Here is a 17,534-nt window from a genome sequence, read left to right as displayed (position 1 = left end):
CTATTGATAAAACATTGGGATATTTACACAGTTGACCTTTGTTGTATTTTAACATTTAATATTGCATACAACCAGAGTAATGGCTTTTTGATAGAATAGTATTTTTTTACAGTTTAGGGAGTTGATGCTGGACATGTGATAGTAAGGATGACATAATAAATGTGGTCAGTTATTTTTTTTAACTATCTGGTGCAGAGAAGGTAGTTTTTGTTTGAGTCTCCTGTTTGTGTATTTTACAGCACATCTCTTGCACAGTAATAAACTGCTGTGTCCTCAGTCTTCAGACTGTTTATTGGTAGATACAATTTACTGCTGAAGTCATCCCTGGAGATGCCACCTGACTGGTAGTAATATGTTAGATCACAGAGAGTGCCCATATTAGCAATCCACTCCAACCATTTTACTGGAGCCTGTCTGAACCGGATCATTGAATAAGTGCTGAATCTTTTTTTGTAGGATTCTCCAAGCCTTTTCACCAGTTGTTCAGATTCTGTCACAGTCTAATCGTTAATGCCTGAAATGAAATTTACAAGCGTATGAGTTCAGACACAAAAAGAGCTCAAACTCAGGTCATTTCAAGCAAACTGACATCAACAGAGGGAGAGATCTGAATTTATCAACAGGAATCTAACAGTGAATTCTGATGGAGTTAGTAACAGATTATTTCTGCATTGAAAACCATTCAAATGAATGAACTTTCCTCAACACAAGAACATGTTGCTGCTTTAGGATTTCTGCTATCAATTATTAGAATGCGATCATTGTCAGATTACTTTTATGGATGGGTGTTTTGTTTAGCTGATTTAACCAAAAGTCGACGAAGAATGATGTTGTTTGAAGAATAATTATTCTTCAAAAAAACACTTGGATGAATGTTTGGTATACTGGCCTTCGACTGACACAGAATTGCACCGCTGCCCCGAGCTTTAGTATAAACCCATTTCAGTGCTTTCCTTTCTGACCCAAGCCATCCAACTGCTGAAGAATGAGATTGCTTTTACCCACTGGTATTTTGAAATCTCAAAGTTCAAGGAATTGCTTTTTGCTTTTTCTATTTACGGTAGTTTGAACGCCTTATAAAGGATGTGTAATCTTTTGCTTTGGATTGATGTAATTCATTAACTGTTGGTTCTGGTTTCTGTCACTGTTCTTAAACATTTTCTGAATAATGTCTTTAAAAATTAAAGCAAATTTAACCATATAAATTATATAAAGGATCCGACTTAATAACTTAAATGTACACATTTAGATATTGTGCAGTACACAACGGCGGTTTATTATGTAATCTTTAGAAAGGGGAGTATTTTAAAATATTTTTTCTAAGTTTGTAGATTTTTTTTTTTGACTTGTTCTTTAAAATCCAGTCAAGAGAGAGGAGACTTGGTGACAAGTATTCAAAATGAAGCACAGGAAGTTAGAACACAGAAAAACTAATTAATTATATGTGTAGCAGAATGTTACAGTTCCAGCCGCAGAGTTTATGTACAGCTCTGAGGCTTTCTGTATCACTGTGATTCTTCGAGTACAATAATAAACTGCATAGTCTTCTGTAGTCAAATGGTGAAACAATTTTGGACGGATGTGGAATAATATTTATCTCTTCCACTGGGAGCAGAAATTAAGGCAACCCATTCAAGTCCTTTTCCTTCAGCCTGCCTGATCCAGCTGATAGCAGCAGAGCTATCATCTATTCCTGCATATGTACAGGTCAGTGTGTGGGATTCTCCATGTCGTTTCATCACTGGTTCTGATTCAGTCAGAGACTGGCTGAAAACACCTGAAAATAAAAACAGAGTGATGAGAAAAAATCTAAACAGAACAAAAGTACATTTAAGAAATCACCAGACATTGATAAAAACAAAAGAAGTGAAACACATTCAGTTAAAGTCATTCTTGAAATGTGTTGGGCAACTGTTCATTCACTTGGTGTCTATTGAGATAAATATAAATAGATAAGGCCTAAATTTGCATTGGCCCCTCCTCACACTGTTTGAATAGATGTAAGAAAAGAATACCAGGATAAGTATTTTTTCTAAAATGACTTTTTGAAAATATTTTTGAAAAATATAATTTTCTTACTAAGATGCAGTGGCATAATTGATAGGACTGTTGCTCTGCAGCAAGAACATGCTCATTTCAAATCCAGGCCAGGGTCTTACTTTGTAGTTTACCCATTTTTTTCTGATTGTCAGTGCATAGACTCTTTCACTATTTCAGCTGCTGTTTCCTTTAGTAGACACTTTTAAATGTGGCAGTTTTTATACAAAATTTTAAACCAATTACCTATTTCTGTATGACCTCAAGATAACTTAAAAATACAACAATAATACATCTACAATTATAAAATTATATACACATACATACAACTGAAAACAACGTTTTTCCACACTGTTAAAAAAACCTGTATGACATTAAATCAGACTGGAGCTTTCATGATTACCAAAACTATTCCTATTTGCAAAAGGCTAGAATGACAGAAACAAGGCCATTTATATTAGTTTTCTTTAAAGTTAGAAGTTTACATTGGGTAATGACTTTCTCTGGCTAGCTTCAGCCAGAGTCTGCCTTGGACTGACTGAGAGTAAAACTGTCCCAGTTTCAGTAGCGACCTGCTCCAGCCCTTTCCCAGGATCCTGTGTTACCCAGCCCATCCATTAGCTGCTAAATGTGAAACCAAAGCTTTTACAGTTGTGTTTGTGGGATTCCCCAGGTCTTTTAATCACTGATTCAGTCTGTGTCAGAGTCCGACCATTAGCACCTGCCCAACCAAGGAACATTCATATACAGGTTAATAAACTGCATAAAACACACCACATCAGTTATATTCTTTACCTTCACAGAAAATAAAAAAAGCAACAATGCTGCTATCAAGTCCATCATGTCTAACTCTGCAAACATTTCATGGTCAAATAAGTAGAGGTACAACAGATTAAAGTTTTGCATTGACTCCTCTCAAACGTAAACAAAGATGAGCTGACCTTAGTTTTCACCCATCTTATTGATAGTTTGCCAACTGATTTTCAGTTCAGTCCTTGCACCTAAACATTTTCTGGCAAACAGCTGAACAAAACATTTGCTAACCACTTTGAAAATACATTCAAATCTGAGATATTATAGCTACAAAAAAAAAAAAAAAATTATAGATTGTTCAAGACTTTTGTCAATTCTGCAAAAGATCAGCTATAGTATCTTAAGCTAACGCATTTATCTGAATCAGAATCAGAATTCTTTATTTGTCATTGCTCCACATGGGTGCAACAAAATTTCCAAAAACAGAACAAACAGTGCAGGCAAGTAGTGCAAATTAAAGAAAATAAATATTAAAAAGTTTAAAAAGTTATACAGTTATAAAAAGTTATAAAAAAGGACTGTGCAGGTGGAAAAAAAAAATATATATATATATATATACAAGAATATTTACAGGTTGTTCAAGTATTGCACATGAGGTAGCATATTGCACTTAGTGTTGAAGAAATTGCACGGAATGTATTTAATGTTAATGTCATTATTGATAGTAACAGTTGTTACAGTGTACATGAGGTGTTCAGCGCAAAAACACCTCTAGGAAAAAAGCTGTTTTTCAGTCTGTTTGTTTTTGTCCTTATTGCTCTGAAACGCCTCGTAGAGGGGAGCAGTTGAAAAACATGGTGACCGGGGTGTGAGGAGTCCCTGATGATGCTGCGGGCTCTCTTGAGGCAGCAGGTGGAGTAAATATCCTCCAGGGAGGGGAGAGGGCAGCCAGTAAGTCTCTGGGCGGTGTTGATGACCCGTTGGAGCTGCTTCCTCTCTGCTGCGGTGCAGCTGGAGAACCACAGCGAGATGCCGCAGCTCAGCACCGAATACCGCAGCTCAGCATCTATTCAGAAGGAAAACATGCTATTTATAATTCAAACTTCATACATTACTTCTCAATGAGCATCGAAGGGATGCGAAGAAAGTTCTGTCATGCAGGTCAGTAGACAATGTAATTATTATTTGTATTCGTTGTTTCTTCTGACTGGATTGACATACTCTGAAAGATCAGAGAAGCTTGTTCTTTCTCCCAGAGCGTCAAGGACCAACAAAATGTACTCTTTCTGTTCTTGCAGCTCTAGTTTGGGGGATTTGAATCTGATTCTTGACACATTCTAAGTAGAGCTTTTCTTTTATGTCATGTCCAACAAATTTGAAATGGGTGTGCTGCAGTGGAAGTGACCCATGAAGACATCTTAGAAGTTCCGCACTTGAGTTCTAGTGAAGTTTTAATGAAGCTGAACGATCAGCACTAGGCCCCCTCAGGGGTGTGTTCTCTCCCCACTCCTCTTCTCCCCGTACACAAATGACTGCACCTCAACGGACCCATCTGTGAAGTTTGCAGATGACATCACTGTTATTGGTCTGGTCCAGGACAGTAACGAGTATGCATACAGACAGGAGATGGATCGGCTGGTCCACTGGTGTGCTCAGAACCAGTTGGAACCTAACCTCTAAAGACAGTGGAGATGATAGTGGACCTCCCCTAAACTGCCTGCCCTCACCATCCTCAACAACATTGTATCTACTATGAATAACTTCTGGTTCCTGGGTAACCACCCTTTCTCGAGACCTGAGGTGGCGTGACCTCACACAAAAACATTGTACGGAAGAAGGCACAGCAAATACTGTACAGTGCCTTGCGAAAGTACTCGGCCCCCTTGAACTGGTCAACCTCTTGCCACATTTCAGGCTTCAAACCTAAAGATATAAAATTCAAATTTTTTTGTGAAGAATCAACAACAAATGGGACACAATCGTGAAGTGGAATGAAATTTATTGGATGTGTCAAACTTTTTTAACAAATAAAAAACTGAAAAGTGGGGCATTAATACTTTGTAGCGCCACCCTTTGCTGCAATTACAGCTGCAAGTCGCTTGGGGTTTGTCTCTATCAGTTTTGCACATCAAGAGACTGAAATTCTTGCCCATTCTTCCTTGCAAAACAGCTCAAGCTCAGTGAGGTTGGATGGAGAGCGTTCGTGAACAGCAGTCTTCAGCTCTTTCCACAGATTCTCGATTGGATTCAGGTCTGGACTTTGACTTGGCCATTCCAACACCTGGATACGTTTATTTGTGAACCATTTCATTGTAGATTTGGCTTTATGTTTTGGATCATTGTCTTGTTGGAAGATAAATCTCCGTCCCAGTCTCAGGTCTCTTGCAGACTCCAACAGGTTGTCTTCCAGAAGGGTCCTGTATTTGGCCCCATCCATCATCCCATCAATTTTGACCATCTTCCCTGTCCCTGCTGACGAAAAGCAGGCCCAAACCATGATGCGGCCACCACCATGTTTGACAGTGGGGATGGTGTGTTCAGGGTGATGAGCTGTGTTGCTTTTACGCCAAACATATCGTTTTGCATTGTGGCCAAACAGTTCGATTTTGGTTTCATCTGACCAGAGCATCTTCTTCCACATGTTTGGTGTGTCTCTCAGGTGTCTTGTGGCAAACTTCAAACTAGACCTTTTATGGATATCTTTGAGAAATGGCTTTCTTCTTGCCACTCTTCCATAAAGGCCAGATTTGTGCAGTGTACGACTGATTGTTGTCCTATGGACAGACTCTCCCACCTCAGCTGTAGATCTCTGCAGTTCATCCAGAGTGATCATGGGCCTCTTGGCTGCATCTCTGATCAGTCTTCTCCTTGTTCGAGATGAAAGTTTAGAGGGACGGCCGGGTCTTAGTAGATTTGCAGTGGTCTGATACTCCTTTAATATGATTGCTTGCACAGTGCTCCTTGGGATGTTTAAAGCTTGGGAATCTTTTTGTATCCAAATCCAACTTTAAACTTCTCCACAACAGTATCTCGGACCTGCCTGGTGTGTTCCTTGGTCTTCATGATGCTCTCTGCGCTTTGAACAGAACCCTGAAACTATCACAGAGCAGGTGCATTTATACGGAGACTTGATTACACACAGGTGGATTCTATTTATCATCATCAGTCATTTGGGACAACATTGGATCATTCAGAGATCCTCACTGAACTTCTGGAGTGAGTTTGCTGCACTAAAAGTAAAGGGGCGGAATAATATCGCACGCCCCACTTTTCAGTTTTTTATTTTTTAAAAACAGTTTGACACATCCAATAAATTTCATTCCACTTCACGATTGTGTCCCACTTGTTGTTGATTCTTCACAAACAATTTGAATTTTATATCTTTAGGTTTGATGCCTGAAATGTGGCAAGAGGTTGACCAGTTTATGGAATAACCTGCAGTTTCGGTCAGAAATATTATTGCTAATTCAAAATGTACCTACATTTACATGATAATCATGATTCTCTGTTTCAGATAAGTTGAATAATTTTCAGCACTGGTATTTAGCAGACAAAGTAGTTTTTGTATGACTCTCCTGTTAATGACACAGTAGTACACTGCTGTGTTGTCACTCTTCATGTTTTTTATCTGTAGATAGATTTGACTCCTTCTTCTCTGGAGATGCTAAATCTACCCTGATTTGGACTTACTGGTAGAAAAAAACAGAAAAACTAGGTTTGTCTATGTAAACCATCCACTCCAGTCCTTTCTGACTTTGACTATATAGTAGCTGCTGAGTTTGAATCCACTGGCTATTCAGGTCATTTGGTGGGATTTCCCTGGTCTTTTAACCACTGGCTCAGATTGTCAGAGTCTGACCGTCAACATCTGTCAAACCTGGAAAAAAACTTTGACAAGTTTAGTCATTGGACATTGGAAACATAAATCTACCTTTTTTGTTTTAGATCAAATCAGCAAACATTTTCATCTGTCCAACAGATCATTAGAAACAGTAGCCATTCACTGTAATCCATTATGTTAATTAGATTCATCGTCATCTAACTGCTCTCGAATAAGTGAAGGTAGAAGATATTTGATATTTGCATTGACTCCTCCTCAGTAGTAGGGTCAAAGTGGATAACTTTTATGATTCAAACATATCTGCTGTACTACTACAGCAGTCTGTGAAATGTATAGTATGTTCCACTACAATGCTGAGAAAACTCTGCCAAGCACTACATTGTGCTTGCATGTACATCTTTACCATGTGTGGGATTTAATTCAGCATTTTGCATAACTTTGAAGCATCAAGAAGCTTGATTGTCTGTCTTACTATAAGTTCAAGTCAAATTTAAGCAAGGGTTTTCTACTTTATATTTTCTTTCTTATCATACTTCAAGTAATTTATTGTAAAAGAAATAACATCTGTAACCGTTCTGATAATACAGAGCTCAGGATAGAGAAAACGTACTAGGTTACAAGTTCAAAACTGTTGACTGACCTGTTGTGTTTAAAAACATCAGATAAGATTAAAAAAAAGAGATTGTTACTGGATCTGTTACTGGATCTGGAAAATAAGTAAATTTTAAATTTAAGTACACATCAGCCAGCTTCTTTTTTTGATGCTATTAAAATGAACAACAAAACCTAGGGTTGTATGTATTTATGTAAGTTCTCTTTATTGAGTTATTTCTGTTTCATATGCAGTTTAACTGTAAGTTACAAAGCAACTTAATTCATTCGTGGTTCAAGATTAACTAAATCACTCTTCTAGGAGGAATAAATAGTGGCATTCAGTATTATCAGTAAACTAGCAAGTTTAAAACAACTGAATTTATCTCTAGTAATTAAAATGGGTTTACTGGGAAAAATGGTGAAAAAAGTCATAGTGTAAAATCTTCCTCATTTTATTAAGACAGCAATATTTGTTGAAAGCAAAACATAAATTATCTTCAAAGTCATATTAAGTGTTATTTTGATTCTGAAGTCAAAGGCTCAGTTTCACACTTCGTTTTTGTTTTTTTGTGGTTCATTTGTTTTGGACAAAAACAAGACATACATTCCCATTGGCAAATTAATACGGCAGGAGACCAAACATAGACCACCCTTTGATTTTGAAACAATTTCTGATATTATAATGCTTTATCAAGTCAAATAATTCCATTACACAAGTAACTAACTATTACTTTTTACAGAATTCTTGAGGAGAAAAGGCTGTTTTCTGTCTAACACTATAGCACTGCCACTGTAAATCTGCCCTGCAAAAAAAGAACATACATAAAAATCACAGAAGCATCATAATACAAACAGTTTGAAAGATATAACTTATTTGCGTGTTTCTTCTTATCAGAAAATGATACTGCTGTATACATTTAATGCTTTCATAAATACATATTTTTGGTTTCATTTCTTTTTGTCATAAGTGGGTGTATAAGACAGTTTATTTGTAGTGTGGGGGCTCCTCCTCTGGTGGTTTTAGGACCTTAGGGGTGTTTTGCTTTAGTTGACTAATGTTTTGTGTTATTGTGGTCTCTTGCACAGTAATACACGGCATTGTCGTCAGGCTGCATGTTCTGTCCATTAAGAGTCACTGTGTTCCTGAACGAGTCTAAATCAATGCTAAACTTATTTTTTAGTGAATCTTTATAGTATGTTGATGAGCCAACTCTGCATCCTATCCACTCCAGTCCTTTCCCTCCAGCCTGTCGGATCCACCTGGTCCAGTAGCTCGTAACAGAATAAGAGACCTGACAGGTGATGGTAAGACTCTGACCTGGCTGCACAGTCACAGAGTATGGCTGCGTCAGCTGTTCACAAATCACACCTTTTGGTTTAAAAAAAAGTATTTGTTAGTGATGGCAATAACAGAGATCCGTTGGTCAAATGCACAGTTACTCACATGATCCGGCTGCCAGCAGAAGCAGAAGTGCTACCAGAGACATGTTGTCCTTTGGAACTGACTCCACTCCTAGCTGACATAAAGTATGAATACCTGAGAGAAAGGAGGGGCTCAGTGAGTTTGCATAAAATCAAACAAGCCTTTAGGATCAGTGGTAGTTTAACCTAGGTGAGCTTCTGATAGTCCAGTGAGTGTTATAAAGCTGACTACTGTAAACCAGGAAAAATTTAAAGATTAAAAATCTATTTTCAAGAGTGCCCTGTACAACACACAAAACAATGCTATCAGGACATGACAGGTTTAATAAATTTAACAATTTATTAGAATGTTGTTCTAACAAATAGACACAACCACATTTGTTAAATTAGAACAAGTGTTCAGATGAGGCTTCTGATGAAGTGATATACACTCTTTAAAGCCATTTTAATTTGTTGAATATGATTGTGCTCATTGTTGGACAGTAACGATGAGCACTTAGCACTTCTGGGTCACGTTTTGCGGTAAGCCTCTGAGCCACATGCAAGAAACTCTAAGGAGACAATGATCAAAGTTTAAAAGATTTATTCTTATACAAAGCGAATGGTGATGTCGGGGTCCAGAGGATTCATTGAGTACTGGCAGAGGATTCACTATGAGAAAATGGGTCAGAGATGAGTTTAATGATATAACGAGAGAATGTGGAGAGATCTGTGAGTTTTTTATTACTGGTTTGAGGTTGATGATTTAAGCCTGGGAGGAGTGAACGGGTTCTGTGAGGTGTTCGTCCATGTGGTGAGGTGGGTCGTGTAAGGTAGTTGTCCGTGAGGTTATGCCTCGAGGAGGTTTGAACAGCAAATCCATGAAGCTTTACTGAGAAGCAGAACCAGGGGAGATGTTGGGAGGTAACCCTCGAGAAACACAAAGATTGGGAGGTTAGCACAAGCCAGGATCTCACAAGGAGATCAAACACTAAAAATATCACAGAGGGCTAGAGGTATCACATGGGTTGCCGCTTAGGTGTTGAATGACCGGCAGCCAGCACCTCTTAAGCTTCAGCTGATGAGCTTGATGAATAGCAGGTGTGCTCAGCCCCGCCCTCCAGGGAAACCTGCAGCTCAGTGGAGGTGAAAGACAACACAAACCCAACACTGAGATCCTTGACATTTTGCCCTTCAGTAATAAGGTCTTGGGTTAGAGTCCCAGCCTGGTGTCTCTGCTTGGAGTTTACACCTTAGGTTAATTGATTACACTCAATTACCATTTGTAATGAGTGTGTGCATGCATGGTTGTTTCTCCTGTGTGTCTCTGTGTTGCTCTGTGATGGACTGGTGACCTGTCCTGGGTGTGCCTCATCTCTAGCCCAGTTGACGTGCTATTGACCTTTTTCCACACTATTTCAGATAAGAATTGAGCAGAGAAAGAAGGGGAAAAGGCATGGAGCAAAGGGTTGGGAATCGAACCACAGACCACTGGATTGAGGACTGAAAGCCTTTGTAAAGGCACCCGGTTTGCCAATATGTCAGGCACTGCTGTTACTACTTTTAGAGTTTTCTTAAAGCTACCTATGTCTCTTTACAGGAACATAGAAAGAAAATATGTAATTTGCTTATTAAATTTCTTATTAGAACATTTACTGCTGTATACACACAAAAGTAAGTTTCATCACACCCACTGACCACACTGCTCAATCCAGTTAAAGCCGCTCTAGGCTGACACATACATTTTCTGATTCACTGAGGTTTGTGTTCGGTCTCATGTAACAAGGCCTAGAGTATATAATGATGTGTGTTCCTTTGTTCGGGGTTCCACCTAATTCATCCACAAGAGGAGAAGGAATGGGCCGAATGTATAAGGAATGTATTGAGTGTTGTCATATTTTTCTGCTTTTCTACATAAAATATTCCAAATTTAATTACAGAGTTTTATTACGTAATTTATAGTTTAAAGAGTAAATTTAATCTCTTTGCCTGTAAAAAAGAACTTGAGTAACCGAAACAGAACAATTACAATATCGGCTCTAATGTGTCCAAAAACTGAGAATTTTCGAAAGAATAAGACTATATGTAAAAAAAGCACTATGCATTATACTTCACTTTTATCAACAAAAAAGAAGTGTTGTGAGTTTTTGCACAGCTGCTAATAAAACCTGAGTCACTGTGTCTCTCGTGCACAATAATAAACAGCAGAATCTTCAGTCTTCAGACTGCTCATCTGCAGAATCAGCTGTTGTCTGCTGTCACCTCTAGAGATTGTAAATCGGCCTTGAACTGACTGAGAGTAGAATCTTCTTGGCCCACTGCCGCTATCATGCCATGCAATCCACTCCAGGGCTTTTCCAGGAGCCTGTCGGATCCAGGCCATGTAGTTACTTCTCAGAGTCAAACCAGAAGCTGTACAGGTCAGTTAATGGGATTCTCCAGGTTGTTTAACCACTGACTCAGACTCTGTTAGGGTTTGGGCACAAACACCTGTTGGAACAAGTAGGAGAAAATTATATTTTTATTTAGTTTTACTCCAAGTCAGATTCAACTCAGGAGGTAAACTTTCTCTCACCAGTCCAGCAGAGAAGTAAAAGCAACAGTATTGTTCGAAAGGCCATCATCTTAATGTGAGTCCACTGTTCTCTGTCATGCTTTGCAGTCAGATAAGTAGATATCCAGACCAAGTTTTGCATTGACTCCTCCTCACAATAAGGGAGAATACTTGTTTGCACAGGTTAAATGCAAAAGACACAGTCCCTTTCCTCAATGCATAGTGATTTTCAGCAACATTTGACGTTTAGAAAAAATGACTGATTAATGTGATTTCCCCTGAATTAAGATTGTTATAGGAATATTTGTTTTAGGATCCCAATTAGTTATTTGAAGCTGCATTTTATTTTTACAATAATTGGAAAAAAAAATAATTTCTTTAAAAATCTATTCTAACACAAAAACTTTATTTTATGATTATTTAGCCACTACACTCTGACCCTCATTGTTGATATTTACAAACAACATCTTTACAAGAAAAATCCAATTCAGTGATTGTATCAAGGTTACACCTTTACTGAATGAAAAATCAGAATCAGAAAAATCATTTGTGGTCTGAGGGATTCTCCTCTGGTAACTTTAAATTACAAGTTTGCAGCCATGAGCTTTTAACCAGATCCGCGTGACTGTGGGTTTTGCTGAAAGAGGGTTAGCTGATGCTGAACTGACCATCTACTGTGGTTCATTTACTGTAGTCTGCCAATATTTCTATGCCTAGTAACTGGACCAGTCGCTGGTTATGGAATAAGAGAATTAACAGCTGATAGTCAGATGCTTATTGGTTTTGATAGCTTTCAACATTCACACCCCAGGACAGGAATATCAGACTCCCAGGAATCTCACTTTGAACAGATAAAAAGGGTGAACAGACAACAGAGTTTACAGTAGCTGTAGTTTGTAATGGTGAAATTGTATTTGAAAAAAACTAATTATTCATTAAATAATTTCAAGTTATTTGATTGTAAAATTCTAAAAATGTATATATGTGATCTTGGAATACAATAAGTAAAAATGTTAAAATTTAAAAGTGAATACTGTTAAACAAACCGCATCAAAAAGTGGACTCTCAGTAAAAAAAAAAAAAAAAAAATGTTAGAGATGTTTTCCAGAGCCTAATTAGGTTTTGTGAGTTAATATCTAGATTTGGTTTAATGGCTGAGATTTTGGCTGAGTTTTTCACACTGAAATATTCATTTTGCATTGGCTCCTTCTCCTTAAAGAAAACTATACATTTTCAAACATAATTAAATAAACATAAATTAAATATAACCGCTTTACTTAAGAGAAGATGAATGAGGATAAATAAAGATTTGATGGAATTAATAATTAATTAATGTATGAGGTTTAGAGTTACTAAAGCACGTTTTTATTTGCTAAATCTGTTTCTGATATCTGATTTTATCAGTCTCAGGGATGCAAAGCAATGCAGTATGAAAAGCTGCAATTTCTCCTTAGATTGGCATATTTCATAGAACAACAGAATATGTGGACCTGATCTTCAAAAATTCCAAATACAGAGTGCTAAATTGGTTGTTCCAAAAAAAAAAAAAAGTTGCAAGTGCAATAGGTGGGCATGTTGTGTGTGGTCTACAAAGATTGCAAGCACAATGGATAATAGGTATAGGTTAAGGAGGTGCAGACCACCCTTTTTTAATGATGAAATTGTGTGTGCTACTGGCTGTTACTATGGAGTGTTGGAGAGCAGAGTGGCTGTAAAAGAAAGATGAAGTTCGAAGTCATGGAGTTGAAGGCAATAATAGTTATAAAAAGTGTAATAATAGTAATAATAATAATAAATTACACTTATACAAGTATATTCTCCTCGTCAACTTAAAATGGAAAAGTCAAAGTTTATTTTTTATTTTATTTTTTTTTCAAGATTCATCATTGAAATAAATTGTTATATACCACTTATATTAATGTCCACTCACAGTTTGCTCTTTTATCATCTTCTGTGTTAAATGTATTAAACAAATTATGAAATGTAACTGCAATGTAAGCCTATTAATGACCGCTGCAAGAACAGGAAGTCAAAAACCACAGCAGCAGCTGTTTTCTCAGAGGAATGCTTTTCTGTGCACATAGTTATATGCATTTCATGCTCTATTTGTGTTGCCTTACCACATCTTCCTGCCACCTGCGGGTCAGTGGGATTCATTTATGCTATTCAAATGATCACTTTTAGGCACACAACTGCACCTAAATCCCCATGTTTAAAGCAAATTGGATAGTTACAGAGGTTTGCCTTGTCAGGTGTTTTCATAGAGGTATCACAGATACATGATAGTGGTGAAGGTGATCTGATATTACTTTATTTTATTTTATTTATAACAATGACATATTTTGCTCACCAGTAATTAATCAATTATAGTCAAGAAGCACCTCTAAATCTTGTAAGTTCTAGTGTGTTTTTGGTATTCTTATTTTTTTTTCACAAACCTTTGCATACTGGCTTAATACTGGTTTAATAAATAGTACCATTCTAAAATCTGGGTCGTGTGATGTTGTACACTTAAGGGTGTATTTTAAAGGTGTTGAAATATGATGAAGACAGGAATATTTATATTCTGAACATCTACTGACAGAGGATGTACTTTTAAAAGTGTTACTGTAAATAATAAATAATAGAATTTCCAAACAATTTAGACATTAGTGATAAATAATGTTGTAAAAATGCTGTCCACCAATGGAAGCAGAAATTTGCAAAAGCAGCTGCTCTTTAATTTTTTTGAAGTTATAGGAATTTCTTCTTTAACTTGTCATGTCAGTGCTATACTGCCACCTGTAGGGTTTTTCAAAAATTACTGTAATTGCTGTCATGATATCTTAAGTTTTTGTGCACAGTGATTAGGGCTATTCAAACCTGATCAGGGTAAATTCTTAATGAATATTAGCCTTTCAATCAGTCATTTCGAAACAGAAATAGTACATAGGCTCCTGCTGAGTGAAAGTTGTTGTTATGTTCTTGGCTAAATTATTTTGTAAGCATAATTAGCAGGAGCAAGATAGCTTTATGCGTGACAAGAGGAGCTAAAATTTTTGATTCTCCATGCAAATAATAAAATTAGTCATCAGAGCTGAAGTACGTGCACATGCAGGGTATCTGCATCAACACACTGTTTGAGTGTGTAGCTCTATTATCAATTTCTTATTATTTCAGTTTTGAAATACCTTTAAAAAATATAAGAATTAAGGGTAAAAGACCTTGTTTCTCAAAGTTCTACATCTATTCCAAATAATAAAAAATAAAAAAACAAACAAAAAAAAAATCATCTCACTGAGATTAAATAGTTTAATTATTTCACTGAGTTAGTACGGCTCTGTCTGTGCATGATTGCACCCATGCAGTACAGAAGCATAGTGAAACAATCAAAGTCTGATTTGAAAACTCTGAAAATTGTTGAACCATTTTTGAATAACACAAGCCTAAATATTTATGAATTGAGTCAAACTCCAGGAATGTTCCATATTTGTGTGTGATAGGTATTATTTAGTCAACTCAGAGGTAAGGAAACGACACAGTCAGTTATACTTGCGGCAAGGGTAGGTCACACTCTGCAGTGCAAAACTACAAAGTGTTGGCACCCATCTCTCTTTATTTACACATGCTTGGTCACACACAGTTCAACAAACATTCAGGGTGGGTGTGTGTGTGTGTGTGTGTGTGTGTGGGGTCCGAAAGGTTAGGGTTCATTTGTCTTGATTATAAACAAACAGAGGAAGTGGGAAGTGGGCACCTGGTGTATAGCCCCCAGATGCTGCTAGTAAAATAATAAAATAATAAAATAATAAAAGCATAACTCATTCTTGTGACCATCTCCCTTCCTGCAACATGTAAGGAGGGAAAAGCACTTAGATGAGTAATAAACAATACAAAAAGTCATAAAAACCCTAACAGTGTGTGTGTGTGGAGGGTGGGTGGTGGGTGCTGCTATCTCCAGCAGAAGATGTAGTAGGTCACAGTCTATCTCTGACCACCTGTCTATGGCAAAGGTTTGTGTGTGTGAGACACGATGTACTCAATTTTGTTTTTGATTGTTCCTGATTATAAGAAAATTGTACTTTTAAATTGCTTTTTTTCAACTTTTATGTTTTGGTTTTGTTTGTTTTTTTATTACTCTGTTTTGTTTTTAACTTATATTCAGAGTCTGTTACTTCCAGACATCTGGAAAATAAAGGTACGATTAAATGATTTGGGATGTGACTGACTTGTGAGATACTTGATGATTTTGTGCAGCTGCTGAACCAACTTTTGTCACTGTGGTTCTCGAGCACAATAATAAATGGCAGAACCTTCAGTCCTCAGACTGTTCATTTGCAGATACACCTGTTGTTTGCCGTTGTCTCTGGAAATGGTGAACCGGCCTTGGGCTGACTGTGAGTAGTACTGGCTACTGCCACCACAGTCACCAGCAACCCAATCAAGATGTTTTCCAGGAGCCTGTCTGATCCAATGCATGCAGTAGCTGCTGAGTGAGAATCCAGAGCCTGTACAGGTCAGTCTGTGGGATTCTCCAGGTCTTTTACTCACTGATCCAGACTCTGTCAGAATCTGACTATCAACACCTGAAAACACAGTCAATAAGTTGAATCTCTGTTGGCAAATAAATTCTTCAAGACTAACTCATGTTCTATCAGCATTTTCTCACCTGTCATGCTGATAATTAAAAGGAGCAGCTCTAATCTATGTTCCATCCTGTTTATGCTGTTTGTTCTGTGGGAGCCTCTTCAAAGTCGCCTAAATATGGCAGAACATTTTGCAGTGACTCCTCCTGTAAAAAGGGAGGAACTGAGATATGTGGTAAACTCTCAGTTTAACTGGAATTTTAAAATAACATATTAACCACAATATTTAAATATATATATATATATATATATATATATACATGGAACAAAAGAGATAGTTAACATTTCATCGAAACTGAAATGGTGCCATGTCATTAGCCATTAAGGACTTTTTTATGTTTGCAAGTAGGAAGAAATGATGGCAATGTCAGAAAATGTATAATGATAATGTTTACCAAAAACTGTTTGAAATCTGTTTTTTCATTTTACTAAAACATCAAATTTAAAATATGGCTCTATAGTTTGTTCGTTCGTTCGTCATCTTCCGCTTATCCAGGACCGGGTCGCGGGGGCAGCAGACTCAGCAGAGACGCCCAGACGTCCCTCTCTCCAGACACCTCCTCCAGCTCCTCCAGGGGGAGCCCAAGGCGTTCCCAGGCCGAGAGACATAGTCCCTCCAGCGTGTCCTGGGCCGTCCCCTGGGCCTCCTCCCGGTGGGACGTGCCTGGAACACCTCCCGAGGAAGGCGTTCAGGAGGCATCCGGTATAGATGCCCGAGCCACCTCAACTGGCTCCTCTCAATGTGGAGGAGCAGCGGCTCTACTCCGAGCTCCTCCCGGATGGCCGAGCTCCTCACCCTATCTCTAAGGGAGTGCCCGGCCACCCTACGGAGGAAGCTCATTTCAGCCGCTTGTATCCGTGATCTCGTTCTTTCGGTCATGACCCAAAGTTCATGGCCATAGGTGAGGGTAGGAACGTAGACCGACCAGTAAATTGAGAGCTTTGCTTTTCGGCTCAGCTCTCTCTTCACCACAATGGACCGGCACAGCGCCCCCATTACTGTGGCAGCTGCACCGATCCGTCTGTCGATCTCCCGCTCCATTCTTCCCTCACTCGTGAACAAGACCCCGAGATACTTAAACTCCTCCACTTGAGGCAGGAACTCCCCTCCAACCTGAAGAGGACAAGCCACCCTTTTCCGGTCGAGTACCATGGCCTCGGACTTGGAGGAGCTGATCCTCATCCCAGCCGCTTCACACTCGGCTGCGAACCGCCACAGCGCATGCTGTAGGTCTTGGCTAGAGGGGGCCAGCAGGACCACGTCATCCGCAAAAAGAAGAGACGAAATCCACTGGTCCCCAAACCAGACCCCCTCCGGCCCTTGGCTGCGTCTAGAAATCCTGTCCATAAAAGTTATGAACAAAAGAGATAGTTAACATTTCATCGAAACTGAAATGGTGCCATGTCATTAGCCATTAAGGACTTTTTTATGTTTGCAAGTAGGAAGAAATGATGGCAATGTCAGAAAATGTATAATGATAATGTTTACCAAAAACTGTTTGAAATCTGTTTTTTCATTTTACTAAGACATCAAATTTAAAATATGGCTTTATAGTGTGTATATATACTTCTCAAATGAGATGGAAAAAATGTCATGATTAAATGTATGTATTTTAACAAAAACTGTTCATTTGCAGAAACATGTCATGTCCCAGCTGATGAAACTCACAGCTCTCTCACAACATGAGATCAAGGAAATGGAAAACTATTATGATGACATTTTACAAAA

General features: G+C 38.1%; 1 gene segment (V, D, J or C); it reads right to left on the bottom strand.

The window, feature by feature from the left end:
• Window positions 1-8,712, bottom strand: part of LOC124864943 — a 63,568-nt gene extending 54,856 nt beyond the window's left edge. The window contains 2 exon segments of the C gene segment in view: window positions 3,653-3,856; window positions 8,670-8,712. Of these exon segments, the coding sequence occupies window positions 3,653-3,856; window positions 8,670-8,712 (247 nt within the window).
• Between the last annotated feature and the right edge of the window lie 8,822 nt (window positions 8,713-17,534).

The sequence above is a fragment of the Girardinichthys multiradiatus genome, chromosome Y (assembly GCF_021462225.1).
Source record: "Girardinichthys multiradiatus isolate DD_20200921_A chromosome Y, DD_fGirMul_XY1, whole genome shotgun sequence".
In the NCBI taxonomy this organism is placed as follows: Eukaryota; Metazoa; Chordata; class Actinopteri; order Cyprinodontiformes; family Goodeidae; genus Girardinichthys; species Girardinichthys multiradiatus.
This window is presented reverse-complemented; position numbering and strand designations above follow the sequence as displayed.